General features: G+C 47.6%; 1 protein-coding gene across 1 annotated transcript in view; it reads left to right on the top strand.

Annotated features, from left to right (window-relative positions):
• The window catches only part of COL6A5 (collagen type VI alpha 5 chain), a 112,305-nt gene that overhangs the window by 29,752 nt on the left and 63,054 nt on the right, over positions 1–19,499 (top strand). Inside the window, exons 5-13 of the mRNA XM_072971325.1 lie at positions 891–1,451; positions 4,746–5,300; positions 7,395–7,970; positions 10,873–11,448; positions 13,477–13,817; positions 13,919–14,000; positions 16,134–16,276; positions 17,122–17,214; positions 18,785–18,838. Of these exons, the coding sequence (XP_072827426.1) occupies positions 891–1,451; positions 4,746–5,300; positions 7,395–7,970; positions 10,873–11,448; positions 13,477–13,817; positions 13,919–14,000; positions 16,134–16,276; positions 17,122–17,214; positions 18,785–18,838 (2,981 nt within the window). The remainder of the gene's footprint in view (positions 1–890; positions 1,452–4,745; positions 5,301–7,394; positions 7,971–10,872; positions 11,449–13,476; positions 13,818–13,918; positions 14,001–16,133; positions 16,277–17,121; positions 17,215–18,784; positions 18,839–19,499) is intronic.

Genomic DNA, 19,499 nt, shown 5'->3' with positions numbered 1-19,499 from the left:
GTTGTTGCAGATGGCATTATTTCACTCTTTTTATAATCTTGTTTTAAATTTATTTTATTGAAGTATACTCAGTTTACAATGTGTCAATTTCTAGTGTATATCATAATGTTTCAGTAGTATGTATATGTATATATGTTTGTTTTCATATTCTTTTTCATTGTAGGTTACTACAAGATATTGAATATAGTTCCCTGTGCTATGCAGAAGAAACTTGTTGTTTATCCAGTTTATATACAGTAGTTAGTATCTGCAAATTTCATACTCCCAATTTATCCCTTCCCACCCTCTTCCCCTGCTGGTAACCATAAGTTTGTTCTCTATATTTCATTCTTTTTACTGCTGAGTAGTATTCCATTGTATAAATATACTACAGCTTCTTTATCCAGTCCTCTGTCAATGGACATTTAGGTTACTTCCTTGTCTTGGCTGCTGTAAATAGCGCTGCCTTGTTCTAGCTTTAAGTATATTGTTCTAGTTGCTCCAGGCAGAAGAGGTTATTGGGGAAATAAGAACAGAAGGTCATCTATCCCATCCTATTTCTTAGGAAATGATAAGGCAGAAACTGTCTGAAAAGGCAGGTGTCAATACTAGAATGATTTTAACTAAGAGCCTGGATACTTGGGAATCTGGTCCTTACCCTATAATTACTGACTGTGTGACCTCAGACAAACCCCTATGTCTCCTTCAGTTTCAATTTCCTCATGAGATTGTAAATTTCAAAGGCGAAAACGGGCATGAACGTGCTTAGGAAAGTGTCCAGGCTTCTGAAGGGTCCTCATTCTTTAGAACCTTCCCAGCGTCGTGCTCCTGTGCAAACCCACTTGGAATGTTCACTCCAGATTCTCTGTAATTCATGGAAAATGCAGTTTCCACTTTGCATTTTTCTGCAGGCTGTGTGGATACGAAAGAGGCCGATCTCTATTTCCTCATCGACGGCTCCGGCAGCATTGAGGACAAACACTTTGAGCAAATCAAGGCATTTATGACGGCAGTGATAGATATGTTTAGCATCGGCCCAGGCAAAGTCCAAGTTGGCACTGTGCAGTTTTCAGACACGACGGAAGTGGAATTTAATATCAGTGACTATTCTAATGATGTGAAATTAAAGCAGGCTATTTCTAACATCAAGCAACTCAAAGGTGGCACTTTGACTGGGGCAGCACTGGACCTCATGCTGCAAGTGATCAGGGAGGACAGGAGACACAGGACCACCAAGGTCCCCTGTTACCTCATTGTGTTGACTGACGGGATGTCAATGGATGGCGTTGTGGAACCTGCTGAGAGACTACGGGCTGAACACATCACCATTCATGCAGTCGGCATCGGGGAGGCCAACAAGATAGAACTACTGCAAATCGCTGGGCAAGAGGAGAGGGTTAGTTTTGGGCAGAACTTTGATTCTTTAAAGAGCATAAAAGACGAGGTTGTTCGCAGCGTCTGCAGTGAGAAAGGTAAGCCAAACAGCGAGGCTTTATTCCCTGTACCTCATTCGTGGCTTCAGGTGGACAGATAGCCAGGCTCAGACAAGGAGCGCGGGGACCAGTGGTCTGGCTAACATTTTGCTGACTTCTTTCACAACTGTGGAGGGATTCAGCCCCTCATTTGAAACCCGGAGCCGAGATTGGAGAATCCCTCTACAGACAGCTGCCCTGGGGCCATCCTGGAAGTCAGAAGTGGGAAGGTTGCTAAGAGTGTTGTTGCCTTGACAAAGCCCACTGCTGTGAGGGGTAGGAGGCGCTATATCCTGTGTGTGTGTGTGCGTGCGCGTGGGTGCGTGTGTACTTGTAGACACACTCACTGAGGCAGGTGAGTACAGTAGAAGAGAAGATGAGCTCTGACTTTAACTAGATTAGGGTTCAACTCACTTCACTACCTGAGCCTTGAACTTGCTCATCTGTAAAATCAGGACAGTGCCTACATCAGAGTATCCTTGTAGGTTTAGTGTCATAAACACCAGCCATTATTTCTCTATGGTGAACGCAGATCTGGTACATATGAAACCCTGGTACATACAGAAACACGAATTTGTATTTTTGTTCTGGCTGAAAACCAAGTAACCAAAAGTTAGGAAGAACAAACTTGCAAATTCGTGTACCTGATTGTTATTTCTCTTATTAACATAGCCACTTACTAATGGAAGATGGTATGTGTTGATGGCTGGTCTTAGCACATGAAAATACTGTCTGCCGAGAGACATGTTAGCTTCTGGATTAGGATAAAGGATGCAGGAGTCAAAGCATCAAAGTCCACACGGCAGCTTTATCAGTGATGGGCTGCCGACCTGGAGTGGTTACTTACTGTCTTCCTGCCTTGGTCCCTTGTGTGTAGGCTTATTGTGAAACTTAAAGGTAATAATGTGTGCGGACACTTAGAAGAGTGCTTGGCCCACGGTCAGCGCTGCATAAAACTTAGCTCTTGTAAAAGTTGGCTGAGGTGTGCCCTGAGGAGAAAAGGAAAAGAATTCTCACTTATTTGGACTTACAAAAGTGACAGTGTGTTGGAATTTTCTCTGAGTCACTCAAGTCAAAAGAAAACTAAGCGAGCCCATAAGCAGGACTCAAAACAAAATCCTAAATCACAATGTAATTGTCTTTTCTTCCTGTTGTGGGCAGTAGCAGCGTGGGGTCTTCAGGATGTCTTAGAAAGAGGACCAGAGTCAGTGTTCCCTGACGTTTCCTGGAGATGATGCCAAGGAGAGTAAAAGGGCTTCAGGAAACATAAGCTGGATTGTAAGTCAGGTCTTTCCAGGGAGGAGGTCATGGACCAGTCTGAAGAGGTGCAGTATGCTTTTTGTAGGTCAGGGAGTTGCATTTCAGAAGCCCAACCCCTGGCACACCCGATGGAGGAGGCAAACTGTGGGCCAGGAAATGGGCCATGAGATGGAGAACAGAGGCAGAAAGACTAAGGAGCCGAGCTGGAGGGCCTAGAAGAAGCCTGACTGGTCTCAGCACAGGTGGATGGAGGGAGACACAGTGTATTGGTTAACGGGCAGTTTCAGCGGCTCCAGCAAAAGGACCCCACACTACACAACCCAGAATATTGTTTCACTCTTGTGTCGTGATCCAGGGTAAGCTGTCCTGGTCTAGCAACGAGGCTGGTCCATGCACAACAGAGCATCCATCAGTAGATCAAAAGTGGTGCTTCTGTTCCCATCCCATGCATTTGTGGGAAGGGAGATGGGGCCAGTGGAGCAATGGTTTCGTTATTAAGACCCAGAAGTGGCCGGATCACTCCTGCTCAGACCTATTGGCCAGAACATAGTCACAGGGCCACATCTAGCTTCAAGGAAGCCTGGGAAATATAGTCTGTACCTGGGCGACCATCTGCCCAGTTGAAATTTTATTGACATGGAAGAGGTGGGGGAACAGATAGCAGAGGACAAGAAGCAGTCTCTGCTCCAAGTAGAGACAAGAAGGCAGATTCTGTGAATAGTAAACCACATGTATAAGTCTCTTCTTCTGACGTGCGTTTCCTGAAAGAGAGCCTTGCACATTTCACAGCACTGGGGCTTTGCCAAGGACACCAGCATCTTCAGTGACTTCCCTGTTTACAACTTCCAAAATGGCCCAGGGCGGCGTGGCTCTCCAGTGATGGCCTTAGTGCCCCCTGGTGGGCCTTATACAAGTTATTAAAAATAGTCAGCATCTTTTAATTCTTCTAGGGCTGATGCTCACTGTTCATTTTCAAATAGTATGGGATAGACTCTGCACATAGTGGGGGGGGCTGGTAAGAAAATGGAGGTGGTAACTAAGAAGATACATGCTGTGTTTACACAGCCTGTAAATATATTATCTTTAGCATGTATCTTCTTAGTCTTAACCCTTTTGTCTATATGTGATATATATAAATAAATACATAGTTGTATTAGTATATTATTAATATACATTAATATATTAATGTATAAACATATGCAATATAAATATATATTTGCCTATATATAATATATATATGCACTATAGTACGTATATGTATATGTATGTATGCATATACACACACCTTCACTATGAGTTATTAACATATTTTATGGCTTATAGAAATTAGTATTCTGTGTGTATATATGTGTACAGATACCTATTTATATATGCATATATATGTCCACTTCCCATCAGTAGGATATCTACAAATTTTATGTATAAATAGGGAAACAGTCCATGTTGAATGGCTACATGCTTACTAATGTCCTTATTACCTCTCGTAAAAGCTTTTGACCCCAATTTCTGATGTTGATTTATAGTGTTTATCAAATCACTTTAAATTATCCCAGAAAATTGTGCTATATAAATATTCCTGGGAACTTTGTGTTTCAAGGAAATACATAAAACCATAGAATATTACTCATATTAACGTCTAAAATTGATTGCTCTTCTCTGATTTCCTTTTTTGATCACCATTGTGTCTTCAACCCAGAGCCTGAAGTTTGCCATTTTGCACACATCAAGAATTATGAGTGAGTGAATTATGAATAAACGCATAATGCATGCATGAAGAAATGAATGAATGAATGCATACTCTGGGAGTTGCGTTTCTTCTTCAAAACTTCTTAGGTCATCTTCAGTGAATTTCTGAGTTAGGGTTCTAGTCAACAGGCTTCTATAAAAGAATTAACACTTTCAGGTGCAACGGCAGTTGCTTGAGTTAATTTTTGATATTTTCTGATTAATGGATTTGTTTCTGCTTTACTATCTGCATGGATCCTGAGAGCCATGCCAACCTGGTTTATTTCTGGTCTTTTTGATTACGTGCAGGATGTGAAGACATGAAGGCTGACATCATATTTCTGGTGGATAGTTCTAGGAGTATAGGACCTGAAAATTTTGCAAAAATGAAAACCTTCATGAAAAACCTATTAGCTAAGATTCAGGTTGGTCCAGACAAAGTCCGGATTGGTGTCATCCAGTTCAGTGACTATAATAAGGAAGAATTCCAGCTTGACAAATACTTCACACAAGGAGAAATTTCTGACGCCATAGACAGCATGTCTCACATCGACCAGAACACTTTGACTGGAAGTGCACTAACCTTCGTAGCTGAATACTTCACCGAGCCCAGGGGGGGCCGTCCCACAGTCAGAAAGTTCCTCATCCTCATCACAGATGGAGAAGCCCAAGATGAAGTCAGAGACCCCGCGAGAGCTCTTCGGGACAAAGGTGTGACCATCTTCTCCGTGGGGGTATACGGGGCCGTTAGGTCTCAGCTGGAGGAGATCAGTGGGGACAGCAGCCTGGTCTTTCACGTTGAGAACTTCGATGATCTAAAGGCGATAGAGAAAAAGCTTGTCTTCCGTGTGTGTGCTCTTCACGGTAAGGGACCCTGTCACCCTTCAGGGCTCAAGGGTGGGTGCGGACGACTTCATAGTGGGGTGGACAGTGCCTGGCACTCTGGACTTCAGTCTTAACTTTTGGTCTTCTCTATATTGAGTAAAACACTCATGACTCATGATTTCTAGGGATATTCCAATTTTGTCCACTAACTTGTCAGCAAAGTAGTCTGACTTGATGACTTCAAATATATTCCAAGAGGGTCTCAGATTTATATATGTAACTTCCAGCTCTTTAATACCTGTGTACCTAGAGTTCTCCAGAGCCAGTTTTTAATCCCAGCTGACTCCTCCAAATTGTTTCTTGGCTGCCTATAACCATTGTTAAGCAGTAACTAATTAGAGATACAAATTCATCATCCTGCTAGTTAAGTACAATATCCTAAGTGCACTCCAGCCGCCCCAGCAAAGTGCTCTGTGTTTTAAATATATGGTGTGTGTTTTCATTACTTTGTGTTAGCCTTCTTACCCTTAGTCAGCTTAGTATTTCACATGTGCCTGTTCATGCATCCATCTCTTTGGAAAACTTTACCTTGTTACTTTAAAAAAAAAATAATTGCTTGGGAGTGAGGCGTCATCCTTTTTATCTGACAAACTGTAGCGCTTTTTGAATTATATTGAACAACCTGCAGTTTGAGCCCATCAATTTTTTTTCTTTTCTTTTTGTTTTGTAGAGGGGGAGGTAGTTAGGTTTTGTTTTTTTTTTTTTTTTTTAAGTGGAGGTGCTGGGGATGGAACCCAGGACTTGGTGCATGATAAGTGTGTGCTCTACCACTGAGCTATGCCCTCCCCACAAGCCTGTCAATTTTAATGGTTCTTGAGTGAGAACTTGCTATAAATCCCCATTTAAAAACACCTGTGCTTTTAAATCTATCACATGTTGTGATCTGTGTTTTGGACACCACGAAGGGAACAGACCAAAGCATTAATACGTTTCTTGTATGCTGTTCCTCTGGCAACACAGAGACCTCCTTTGGACTTCGTTCTTCAGAATCCCGTGTGCGAAAACTTCAGAAAGTTAACAAATTAAGATGACTCGGTATAAACTCTGAGTTTCAGGCAATAGCTCTAAGATTTCCCTTGTCACAGCTTAACTGGAAGTTTTTTCTTCCTCCAAAAAGTGATTCCGAGCCTCTCGGTGCTGTGAAACTTTAGCTGACTTGTGTATGAGCTCACCTCATGCATGTTTATCAAGTCGACTCATTAAATGTTCACCCAGTGGTGACTAGTCACCACATCCCAGTGGGTCACGGCCCCAGTTTCCTCCCGACACAGCCTGGGCTCTTCCACAGTGGATGAGACTTGGAATTTTGAGACCTCGTTGCCAGAAATAAGGATTGGAGGTAGGGTAGGCAGGTGGGAGGGGGCAGGAAGGGAGCCCTGGGGAGGCACATGCTTAAGTGACTGAGGGGAGGAAGGGGTGGAAACTGGCTGACACTTTGGAGATCCTGCAGCGTGGCCACTTGGCTTCTCACGTGGAGGAGGGGTCGGGGCTAGGATGAGGCGATAGGAGTTTAGCTCTGCTGCCACGTGGGGCCTTTCTGACTTTCACTTCGGGAGGTCAGGGGAAGGAACACAGGTAGATGTGAAGAGGCCCGGTGCACCTGGGAAAGCTTCTCTCCCAGAAGCCGAGCAGGTGAGACTCCCAGTGTGTACGCTGAGCCCCGGAGTCCTTCAGCACTGCAGGTTGGTCGGACCAACACTGGTCACGTGTTACCACTCTACTGACACTGAATGACTTTCTGACATGCCCTGCCGGTTGAAAGACCGCTCAGCAAAAGGCATGGCACGTCCCAGTGAGATTTAGCAGAACAGAGTGGGGAGGCATGGGGACCACCGGTCATGGGGTCCTGTACATTAAAGGTGCCGATGTCCTTGGAATCATGATCCGGGCAAGTGGGACATCTCAGAGCCTCCTCTTCTTTCTCCAAAACATGGCAACAGCCACCGCTGAGCCAAGAGTCGCTCCTGGCCCGTGGTAGGCTTGTGGCAGATGTCAGTTGGCTTCCCTCCTGAGCGGCCTGGGTAGAACCTGCTGCAGAACAGGTTTGTGATGCCTGACCTCTTCTCCTTTCAGATTGTAAAAGGATTAAGCTGTTAGACATCGTGTTTGTGCTGGACCACTCAGGCAGCATCAGCCACCAAGACCAAGAAAGCATGATGAACCTCACCATCCACCTGGTGAAGAAATCAGATGTGGGCCCGGACCGAGTTCAGTTTGGAGTGCTCACGTACTCTGACCAGCCCAAGGTTCTCTTCTACCTCAACACGTACTCGAACAGGTCTGCAGTTGTTGAGCATCTGAGGAGGCGCCGGGACACCGGCAAGAGCACCTACACCGCCCGGGCCCTGGAGCACGCCGGCAGCCTGTTCACAGAGGAGCATGGCAGCCGCATCAAGCAAAACGTGAAGCAGATGCTGATCATCATCACGGATGGGGTGTCCCACGACCGAGACCTGCTCGGAGACGTGGCCTCGAAGCTGAGGCGCCAGGGCATCGTCATCTATGCCGTGGGTGTAGGACAGGCCAACCAAGAGGAGCTCGAGATGATAGCAGGGGACAGAAATTACACTGTCCATGTGAGCGACTTCAACAAGCTGAAGGATGTCTACCAGCCTCTGCAAGACAGCATGTGCGCCAACACAGGAGAGGGTAAGTGCTTCCAGTGCCTCTTCTGGGGTGGCAGTCAGTTTAAGCAGAAAGTAAATGATGAGTCTTGGCTTCCCGTTACCTGGGTATCGCAGGCTGCATCTTTCTCTGCTCAGGCTTCGTGTTTCTCATCTCTGGAAGAAATGCACTGATGAAGCAGGAGTCGACAGGTCCTTCGCCACCATGGTGTGCCTTGAAGAGATGCAACACGAAGGTTTCAGAAGCGTTCCTTGCTCTCTGGCCTCGCTGTTGCCCTTTTCTTGGCAGGAAGAACCTTTCTTAGGGTCGTATTCACCTCTGCTCATTCACGGTTACCTGTGCCGCTCCGTTTGCGTGATGGTGTCAGAGCAACCACGGGGCATCAGTTTTAGGCCAAACTCAAGTTCAGAGTTTCATGGTTTCAACAGGTAGACTTGTCTTCAAAGATCCAGCGCCGTCTAAGTGGGATTATCAACATCCTGTAGGGCCTTTGGACGTCCAAGTGGTGTGATGAGTTTTTCTGAATAAGGGCCGCGAGTGCAGAAGGGAGGAATGGGAGCTGAATGTGGAGTCATAGAGATGGGGAGGGAAGGGGCCAAAGCCGACTCCATGGGATACCGCTGGGTTAGGATGGGCTGGAGGCATCACATCTGAGTGAGGAGACGGTGAGATCTGCCACCTGACCTTGAAGCAGGGGAGACTGACGGGTTACCCAGGAGGGCGGCTGTCCCTCCTCAGAAGGCTGGAATCCTTGCCGGCTATTGGCCCAGCCCTCCCGACCTGGGCAACGCATCAGCCAATCAGCTAGCTTCCTGTCTTCCCTCCTCCCCTCCTTCTGCCGACTTCCTGCTCTTTTTCCTCTCCTCCTCCCTCCCTTCCTCTGGTCCAGTTTGCAGCCTGCTTTTGTATCCAGCAGAAATCGTGTTTCTCGGACTGGCGTTAACCCACTCTCATCTCTGTGAGACAGTCCAGCCCCAAACAAAACCTCCCCCAACGCCTGTGTCAGCCTAGCGTTTGCTGTGCTGGCTGCGAATATGTCTGACCTCCGCAGCTGGACCTTACTTAAGTCAGTAATAAATCCAGCTCCTTGGTTTCAGATGCTGCGTGATGGTTGCTTGTTCAGGGAAACGTGACTTTTCCCGAGGCAGTGGGACCACCTCAGTTCTTAACCTGTGCCACCCTTGCCATCTGTCCTGCGCCTTCCAGTCCCTCTTTAACATGGAGCAATCTTTCTGACACACACTGAACTATGTCACCGATCTGCTCACTGGTCACAGTGTCTAAACTCTCGAGCTCCATGTAGCCCCCCGCTGACGTTTCCAACCTCATCTATTGCCCCACCCCCCACAGCCTCTCCAGCCATTCTGAAATCCCCACATCTTCCAGCACTGTTCCACCCACCACGAACACACCAGCCCACCACTTCCCCTGGCTACGTCTAGTCACATTTCAGCCTTTGTTTGCCCGTTTCCTGACCCAGCACCTGGCAGGGTCCGCACTGTGTCCCCCAACTCCTGCACCTCCTGCTTCTCCAGGTGGTTGCACTTGACACATGTTTGCTGTTTCCTCACCTGCACCTGTCACGAGACTAGGAGCTCCCTGGGCAGGCTTGGCCTCTTGTTGGTCCCTGGGTCCCCACCAAATCTTAGGATGTTGCTGGGACTTCCGTCTTTTCCTCGGAGTGCAGGACTGTTTTCTTCTCATCCTCTGGACCTGCCCTTTTGGAGGTAGATGCTAAGATGGAGTCTGGGATGCAAGATGTTTATTAGGGACGACAGAAAAGGGGGAAGCAGAAGAGGCAGAAGTCAGCGACGCATGTCCCGACGTCTCGTTACCTTCCCTGATCACTTCCGGCTGCACCATCCCAGCCTTTGCACTTGATTAGAGCTGGGTGTGGGAGATCATCACCAGATTACGGGCCGTTTCACACTGGCCTTCAGGGAGATGACCCTGTGCCCGGTTTACTAGCTGAGAGCACTTGCCCCGTGAAGTTTTAATATCTGGGCTATGGTATTATTAAAACAACTTGTAGTAGAAAAAATCCTGGATGTAAGGGTAAAGGGGATCCAGGTACCAACTCAACCACATAGTAGTTATGTATTCTGAGGCAAGTTCCTTACCCTCTGGATCCTATTCCTCTTGCAGGGGTTGGGAATTAGGTCTATTCATTTATCTGTCTGTCTGTCTGTCTGTCTATCTATCTATCTATCTATCTATCTATCTATTTATTTAAAGGAGGTACCAGGAATTGAACCCAGGATCTTGTTCATGCTAAGCACACACTCTACTGCTGAGCTATATCCTCCCCCTAGATATTTTTATTTTATTTTGTTTGTTTGTTTATTATTTTTTTGATGGAGGTACTGGGGACTGTGAAACTACTCCTAAGTTGTACCCTGCTCCTCCCAATTCTATTTCTGTGCCTAAAATCAGAATAATTCCTCCTAAGGTGGCTGTGAATATTAACCATTGTTGTATGCTGGAAATGTTTTTTAAATGATCATTCTCAGCACAGATGTAAAGTGGTGGCACTAATAGGAGCAGGATTACTATCGGAGGGCAGTGGTACCATTGCCGTGACTCGGGTGAACCTCCCAGGGTGGGTGTGTAGAAGGGATTCCTCACCTTCGCCGTGACCTTCTAGTGGACATATTCAGGAGTCAAATTTCTTACTTTCCTTCTCAGAGTAGCTTTCATCATCCTTTCAAATGAATTGTGTAAATAATTAAGATTTGAAACAAAATTGACCCTCTTTCTCCTCCCTGCTGTCTTCCCCTCTCTTTGAGAGCCGTTGGTGGTTCTCTCCTCTGTCCACTTATTTGCCACGAATGTGAGGATTTAGCAAAGCAGTTTAACTATTAGAACAAAGGGAAAATTTACAGTGATCCCTAAGGACAGTAACTGATTTCTTGTTCTTCGATTGCAGTCTGTCAAATTCCAAAAGCCGACGTGATCTTCTTTTGTGATGGCTCGACCAGGGTGTCCAATACAGAATTTGTTACCATGACAACTTTCTTGTCGGACTTAATGGATGATTTTGACAGTCAGTCTCAAAGAATGCAAATTGGGATGGCTCAGTTTGGGGTCCGCTACCAAGAAATTATTGAGTTGCAAAATTCTCTGACTCCAGCCCAGCGGAAGGCTCAGATTCAAACCATCACCAAGAGTGGCGGGCATCCGAGGATGGACTTGGCCCTTAAACAAGTGGGTGTTATGTTTGAGCCATCTGCTGGGAGCAGAAGAAACGCTGGTGTCCCCCAAATTTTGGTTGTCATCACATCTGGGGACCCCACCTACGATGTGGCAGCTGCAGCGAAGACCCTGAGAGAAGACGGAATTTGCATTCTGGTTTTGGGCATCAGAGATGTTCATAAGGAACAGCTACTGCCGATAACGGGCAATTCTCAAAAAATCATCACTTTTCAAGACTTTGATAAGCTGAAGAAGGTGGACGTGAAGAAAAGAATGGTCCGTGAAATCTGCCAGAGTTGCGGGAAAACCAGTAAGTGTCCCCTGACTCTTTCCTTGTTTTTATTCAGCAGTAGTTCCCAGTTGTCTGCTTCCCGAGGAGACTCGAGTCTAGCAGAGCGCAGTGTACAATGGTGCGCAGTGCGAATAGACATCTCCGCTGTTTCCAGGCAGTCTGGGATCAGCCAGCCTCCCCCAGACCCAGAGGCAAGGGTGCAGAGGCCGGAGGAGGCCTGGGTGATGGCCTCTGGTCCTCCCTGCCCCTCTCTGCAACCCAGTGTCTATACAGGTCTTAGTCCCTGGAACTCCTCTCCTATTTCTCCCCTCTCCACTTCCAGAAGTCTGAGAACAAGGTCTTTCATCCCATAGGAAGTAAGTAAAAGGATCATTTGCTGATTGGAAGTTTGACTATTTTAACTTTGTGAAACCAGCTTGTCAGGGACTCAGTGTACATGCATGTGTGTGTCCGTCCATGGGAGTACATGTCTGTCTCTTAATGATGGCATTCACCTAATCATAACATAGTAAAGATCTCACTTATCCTTAGGGATTATTTAATTTCCAGAGGGCCCCAAATGCCAGTGGCTGCAAAGGTGAGGAGGGTAGTGGAAGTGAGGCAAGGGGACAGGGAGAGAGGAAATGAATGCTGAGCCCTGGCCCGTCTGATGGGGATGTCACCCTTCCGCTCCAGCTGAGGGCCCCCGTGTGGGACTCACGTTCTGTGCATCTGGGGCTGGGGGCTGGGAGGACAGAGCCCCAGGAAGCAGCAGTGAATGATAACACTTTGTGGAATTTGCACAACATGAGGAAATGCCCCAGGGTGCGTCTGGTTCTTGACTTGTTACGGTTGAAGCCACTTCTTTTACACAACATTGTGGTTCTTCTGAGCCCTCCGTTGGGGTGCTCACCGGGGAGCAGATTACAGTGGTGGAAAGAGCCCTGGCGGGGGCTGGAATCAGGAAGCCAGGCTTCCAACTCTGGTACAGCGGCAGCAACCTCCACGAGTCACTGCCCCCTCGACGTCTGGACGGGCTCAGGGGTGACCAGGTGGCGACTTGCAGTCGAGTTGTGTTGGTCCTGTCTGGTGTGGACAGCCTGTGGAATTAGTTGGCTGCTTTTGCATATTGGAGATTTTCCACTGAAATGTAGATTTCCCCAGCAGGGATTGGGGGTGCAAAGGGATAAATTGGGAGTTCGAGATTTGCAGATATTAACCACTGTATATAAAACAAACAGCAGCTTTCTGCTGTACAGCATGGGGAACTATATTCAATGTCTCATAGTAATCTATAATGAAAAAGAATATGAAAACAAATATATGTACATTCATGTATGACTGAAGCATTGTGCTGCACACCAGAAATTGACACAACATTGTCAACTGGCTACACTTCAGTAAGAAAAAAGCAATTGTATGAAGTTGGAAAACAAAACAGACAAAGAAAGAAATGTAGGTTTTAGGCTTCTCTTTGAAAAATTGGGCAGTGTGACCGCACTGGGCCCCCTTTCCCGCCAGCAGCACTCGGCCGGAGTTAACAGTGAGCAGACAGGTTGCTGCTCTGTTTTCATCTCTCACTCCCTGCCCACGAGACTCGATTCCGTTACCCTCCTGGGCGTCACAGCCATCTGAGTTGGTGACCTCTGCGTTAAATAAACCCTACGGACAATTCAAATAGTTACCATGTTATAATCCTATGAATCAGAATATGTCATCATTAAAAGAAGAAAACACACATGCATTCGCGTGCGTGCGCATACGCACACATACACGCACACGTGCACACATACACATACTCACACACACGGGAAGCCAGCCACTGAGAAGGAGACTAGACTGTGATCAGACTTCAAATAGCTACTGAAACTTAACAGCATTTGCAAGGGGACTGAGGAAACACCATGTTACATCTTGATCGAGCAGCCAGTATCTTCCTTCCTGGATGCTTTGGGTGCCAGGGACCCTCCAATCCCGGGCCATGACCGCTTCCCTTTCTCTTGCCATGTCTATCCTACCTTGCTTCCATCTGCTCATTAACTCAACCTTGTTTCCCGTGGTCTCCAGACTGCTTTCTGGACGTCGTGGTCGGCTTCGACATTTCCACACACCTACTGGGGCAGCCGCTGTTCCACGGCCACCCCCGGCTGGAATCCTACCTCCCAGGCCTTTTAGAGGACATCTCCTCCATCGGGGGAGTGAGCTGTGGGGCAGGTGCAGAGGTGCAGGTAAGCATGGCCTTTAAGGTGAACAGTGAGAAGAGTTTCCCTACCAAGTTCCAAATCTACCAGAAAACAATATGGGAAAACCTCCTGCAAGAAACCGTCTCTGGGCCAACTCACCTGAACGCGCAGTTCCTGCAGTCCATGTGGGACGTGTTTAAGGATTCATCTTCATCCCGAGGACAGGTACCCGTGTCACCTTCTAGCTCCCACCCCCACGTGTTTCTTCTCCCAGTGGTATATTGTGTTCTCATGCCATCTCCTCCTACGCTTTGCTCTTTCTCTAGGTGCTACTCATCTTTTCAGATGGTCTTCGGGGTGAGAGCAAAGCAGTGCTTGAAGATCAATCGGACAGGCTCAGAGAAGCAGGTATGTTTGAAATGGAAAATGTCAGTGACGAAGCTTGAAAGGTGCTGGACAGCTCCCTACCTTCCCAGGTGCTCTGGAACTGGGAGCAAACGCTACTGGTACCCAACACCCTGGACCAGCTGCACCTCATCCCCCAAATGCCGCAGATGCTACAGCCACGTGCTTACGTCTGTGACCATCTACAGACGCGTGCCCTGGACTGATGCCAGTGTGACCTGATACTTGGAAAGGGGTGGGTTACACCATGTCCCACCTAGGAGGCAGGGGACCGGGAACAATCAGTGCAGAGGGATGCAAAAGCCCCCCGTGCCTTTAGTGGGTCCACTCTGGTACAATTTACGCTCCAGGGTCCCTCGTGAATCAGACCAAGGTGAGGACTTTAATGAGACGCATCCTTGCTCCCAACTTCCCTTCCCTTTACTGTTTCTCTCTGTCCCTCCATAAGTGACAGGCACCCAGATTCCTCTCTCAGACTCTGCTTGTAGGGACAAGCAGAGACACTTGACCTGACCTGAGACACTTCCCGCTGTGTCTGATTTTCTGTGTGAAAGTTAGCCACATGGACTTTTAAAAGCACTCGTCACTCCACACCCCCATCCGGGTCATAGCTTCAGACTGAGCTGGAAGCTGAATGTAGAGGTTAGGAGTAGTGTGCAGAGACAGGAGGCGCGGCTGGCGGGCAGATGGGGCGCGTTACTGGAAGCTTCCTTGGTGGAGGCTTGCTGGCCTCAGGGTCCAGTTTCCACCCATGTCCTGCTTGGTGGCTGGGCTGTGCCACCCTCCCTTCTCAAAGCCCCTCGACACCTGCCGCCATGCTTGGAACCTCGAATCCCTTCTGACCCGCGGGGCTCTGTGGGGTCTGGCCCCGCCCCCCAGCCCAGCCTTCCCTCCCTGCTCACACTCAGTGGCCCAGCATCAGAGCCTTCTCCACTATCCCTCCAGTGTCCTCCCAGCCTCGTCCTCCCAGACCTTGCCCGTACTCTTTCTCTGTGTGCAGAACCCTCCCCACTCTCAGCTCCCCTGCAGGTTCTTCTCGCCACCTGCCGTCTCTGGTTCTTTCTCTTGCCAACTTCCATTCATCCTTTATGACCCGCTTAGACATCACTTCTTTGCAGAAACCTTCCCTGAGCTTCTGAAACTGAGTTAGGAGCATCTCCTGCAGACTTCCGTAGCCCCCTGAGCTGCCCTCCAGAGCACCTCTCTGCCTCTTGCCTGCTCTCCTATGAGACCACACATCTCCAGAGAGAAGGAGACGGCCGTCTTCTTCACCTTGTATCCCTGGTACAGAGATTAGTACATAACAAGCTCCTGTAGGCAATGTCTTGTTTCATGGAAAGAGGGAAACAGTAAGTGGACCAGTCAATGAATTAATAGGTGAGGGAGGGAGGGGATGCATCAGTGAATGACTGAATTCCGGGGCACGGCCAAGAGTTCAGCGGAGACAGGAGTCACCCTGGCCTCTCCTCGCCTGCAGCCCCAGAGCCTGGCTCCCCGGGTTTCTGGCAGTGGAGACGGCTGGAGAGCTCACGTCAATTTCCATTCAGAAAAATTCGGAAGAACTCCGAAGATGAACGATACCTTTTTAAAAAAATTGCTTTCAAATGCCCAAGAATCGCATTCAAATTGGTGGCGAGGTGTTCAGCACGGTTTTCTGCTAGTGTTTTTCTTGTAAGGTTGGTAGTTTGTCTTGAATACTTTTCCTGGGCAGATTTCGCGTCACAGGCAGGAACCAGGGCCAAACGTCTGCTGAAAATGCAGGCAGAGCTGTTGCTGGGTTCTCCGCATGTCAAGAACACTTCTTCTTTTAATTTTTTCCCCTTTTTGATTCTTTGAATAATGCTCACCAGGTGGAAATACGATGGGCTTTCCTTCTTATCCATGTACAGTTCCTTAGGTTTTTATCTGTTTTCTTTTTTTATACTGTTTTTCCTTTAAAAACAAAGTTTTTTTTTCTTTTTTTAAAATGAAGAACATACTCTTTTTTGTTGTTGTTGGGGGGAGTAATTAGGTTTGTTTGTTTATTTATAATGGAGGTGCTGGGGATTGAACCCAGGACCTCATGCATGCTAAGCATGCGCTCCACCCCTGAGCTCTACCCCCCTCCCCCCCCCATCTGTTGTTTTCACTGCCTAGGACTTGATGCTCTGCTGGTGGTCTCCCTAAACACAACTGCCCATGATGAGTTTTCCAGCTTTGAGTTTGGAAAAGGATTTGATTACAGGACTCCCCTGACCATTGGCACGAGAGAGCTGGGCAAAAAGTTGTCGCAGTATCTGGTGAGTTGTTGAATAAAAACCTCCATAATTCACCGAGCCACAGAGGCAAGATTGGACTCTTCATGCTTTTTTTTTTTTTATTGAGGCATGTCAGTTTACAATGTTGTGTCAATTTTTTTTTTAATGCTTTCTTGCTTGCTTTCTCTCTTTCGGAGGTAATTAGGTTTGTTTGTTTGTTTGTTTATTAATGAGGGTACTGGGGATTGAACCCAGGGCCTTGTGCATGCTAAGCCCGGGCTCTCCCACTGAGTTCTACCCTCCCCCTCCAAAACTGGAATCTTGATAAGTATTTCCCGAGACTACTTGGTCTGCCCTCAAGGCAGTACGTGGTCCTTAGCCCATGAAAAAGTGTGAAAGACCACAGCATCGCCGTTGGTTCCCCCAAGCCCTTTCATCCTTTGTCATCTCGCCAAATGAATGCACGGGGAACTCAAAAACCCAGCCAACCCCGAATCAGACAAAAAGCCCCCAATGGATTATGCCACAGAAATCCCGAGAAATCAGAGCCTGTCAACCAGGAACCAGTCAGTCTGGTGCACACCCGGCCTGTGGCCATCTGTGTGGCGAGCGCCCCTTCTATAAATAGAGGTCCTGTCCTTGGAGAAGTTATGTCACCAGTGCAGTTGCTAACCTGGTCCCCTCTCTTTAGTGTTAAGTCACTGAACTGGCTGCCTCCCCTCCCCCCATGGAAAAGGATGGGCTTGTAGGTGGTGAATTACCGTTTGTGTGAATTGGATTCGTATGTAATGCAGTTCCTCGCAGCTGCTGCTGCTGCTGCTGCTGCTGCTGCTGCTGCTGCTGCTGCTGCTGCTGCTCCTGTTCACTGGAGTTTGCTTTCTTCCCAGGGAAACATTGCAGAGAGGACTTGCTGCTGTGCATTTTGCAAGTGTCCGGGGGTTCCAGGACCTCGGGGGTCCCGGGGACAGCAAGCCTTGAAGGTACCACTCAGCTGTGACAACGTTGTACCTAATGGGCGTTGCATTGGTGTTGGCGGAGCTGAGGCTCAGTAGTTGAATCTGCAGCTTTTACTTGATGCAGATGAATTATTTGGGGCAGTTCTCCTGACTTCTGTGGTACAGGGTTCACTTTTGCTGCTACTGTTAAGAATGACTCCGTTTTCTCCAGTGTATCCTTGGTAAATTTGCTCCACTGTAGACAGCCTGAAAGGTGACAAGAGGTGTCAGAAATAGGGGGACAATTTATACTTCATCAGCAGTGGAACGTGATCAAACTGCAAAAAGAACATAGCATTGCAGATTGATAGCCCTTTAAGAGAACGAATTGTGAAAGATCATTTACACAACCATAGCACAGATAAATCTATCATGGTTATTTTAATTCAATGGAATGCCCTAAGGTAATGAAAATGAATGAACTATGGCCACACATGACAACAGAAATACATTTTACAAACCCTATAATAGTCCCCTACAAAAGCAAAACACAGAAGAATACATACGGTATGATTCCATTTATAAAGTTTGAAAACAGGCAGAACTAACCTATAGCATCTAGGGATGCGTAATTAAGTCGTGAAGTTTTTTTTGTTTGTTTGTTTGTTTTTAAATAAAAAGGCCAGGAAGTAGTATCATCAAAGCGAGGGCATGTTCCCAGTGGGGTGGGGGAAACGGGAGTGGTTTGTGGTACCAGTGATGTCCTACCTCCTGGCTGGGGCAGTGGCTACACAGGTGTCCACGTAATAATAATTAAGCTGTCCCTTTATATTTTATTTACTTTTGTGGGCTTCTTTCAAATGGGTCTTAGCTATCACAACTAAAAGGAGGCAGGTTTGTTTTATTTGAAGAGCTCAAACACCATCCTTGCACCCGAGTCCTGCATGGTACGTCCTTGTGAATGGATAGTTGATCTTGGACTGTACTGGGTTACGATGCTTTGTTTAGCGCAGTTCCCTGTCTCATTACACGGCTTGGTGTTGGAATTCTATCCCAGGAGTGCAGCCCCTTGGGGTGCAGAGTGGGCAGCGAGCGCCTGTGTTGGAGGGTGGGGAGAGCAAGCCTCCGGTGAAGTCCTTGCCCCAGATCGACCATGAGGCAGTGAAGCCACAGAGGGGAAGACAACTGCAATTTAAATATACGGAACCTCGTCGTTGGGAGAAGGGTTATTCTTTTCTGAGCTCTCAGAAAAGCAGAAGACAATAAAATGATCTCTTTTTGGAAATGTCATCCACTTGCCTGCTGAAAGAGTTGTGGTGGCCCCTGATGCCCTCCAGGCGAACCCCCAGGCACAGGGCTGGCCCCGAATCCCGATCTATAAGATGGTTCCAAGGTTAACCTCCTGTAGGCACTGGGAGGGCCACCTTGGCAGAGGGCTGACAGCAAGGACCAAAGGCAGCCCCAGAGGTCGCCCGACTCTTCCCAGACTCACAGCCACACCTGCAAAAACCCACAACCGGGTTGGAGGGAGGGACTTGCCCGGAGTGCCTAATCGTTTTACAAGTAGGAATTGATGGAAAATGACTCAGATTTACTTTTCTCTCTTTCCTCCCAGGGTTTTCCGGGTCTGAAAGGCAGCAGAGGACACGGGGGAGAGGATGGAGACCCTGTAAGTTTTTGTGAGCCACTCTCCACCACACCTACCAGTTTCCTTTCTTGTAAAAAAGCTTTATTTTCCGAAAGGCTTATATATTTTTTGTAATTTGGGAGAGAAAATGGGTTGCATTTCTTCTTTTGTTTTCCTTTTCTTTGTCTGAATCATGAGACATTGGCTAAACCTACTTTTGATGGGAAGGAGGGAGCAGGCTCACCTGCGGTCTGCCTGGCACGTCTTTGTGCATAGCAAGGAGCTGCACCCTCCTCTCTGCCCCAGTGCAGGATGCAGCAGGATTGTCTTTGAGGGGCTGTCCCTGGACCTGAAGCCCAGTGCTAAGTATTGGAAAGAGAAGCCGTCAAAGCACCCCCCACCACAAAAGTGGTGTCATGGTCACGTGCCACACGAGGTTTATGCGTCTCAGTCTTTGACCCTAAAACTGGGGCTCTCTCTTGGTTCACCAGTCAGATTATAAAAATGGATTTGGAGGACCTGGAACCACTTGGGCGGCTCCATTTGGGGGGGAGGTAAAAAGTTCAGGAAGCATCCAGCCTGTACCTCCATCCCTCAGCATCCCAAACTGCTGTTTGTCTGAACAGCAAGTCATGATTAAAAGCACAGGTCCAGAGTCAGACGGTCAAGAGTGGACCTAGACATGGACCCTTAACACGACAGG

The sequence above is a fragment of the Vicugna pacos genome, chromosome 1, assembly GCF_048564905.1.
Source record: "Vicugna pacos chromosome 1, VicPac4, whole genome shotgun sequence".
Classification (NCBI taxonomy): Eukaryota; Metazoa; Chordata; class Mammalia; order Artiodactyla; family Camelidae; genus Vicugna; species Vicugna pacos.
Note: the sequence above shows the minus strand (reverse complement) of the source record. Positions and strands in the feature narration are given on the sequence as shown.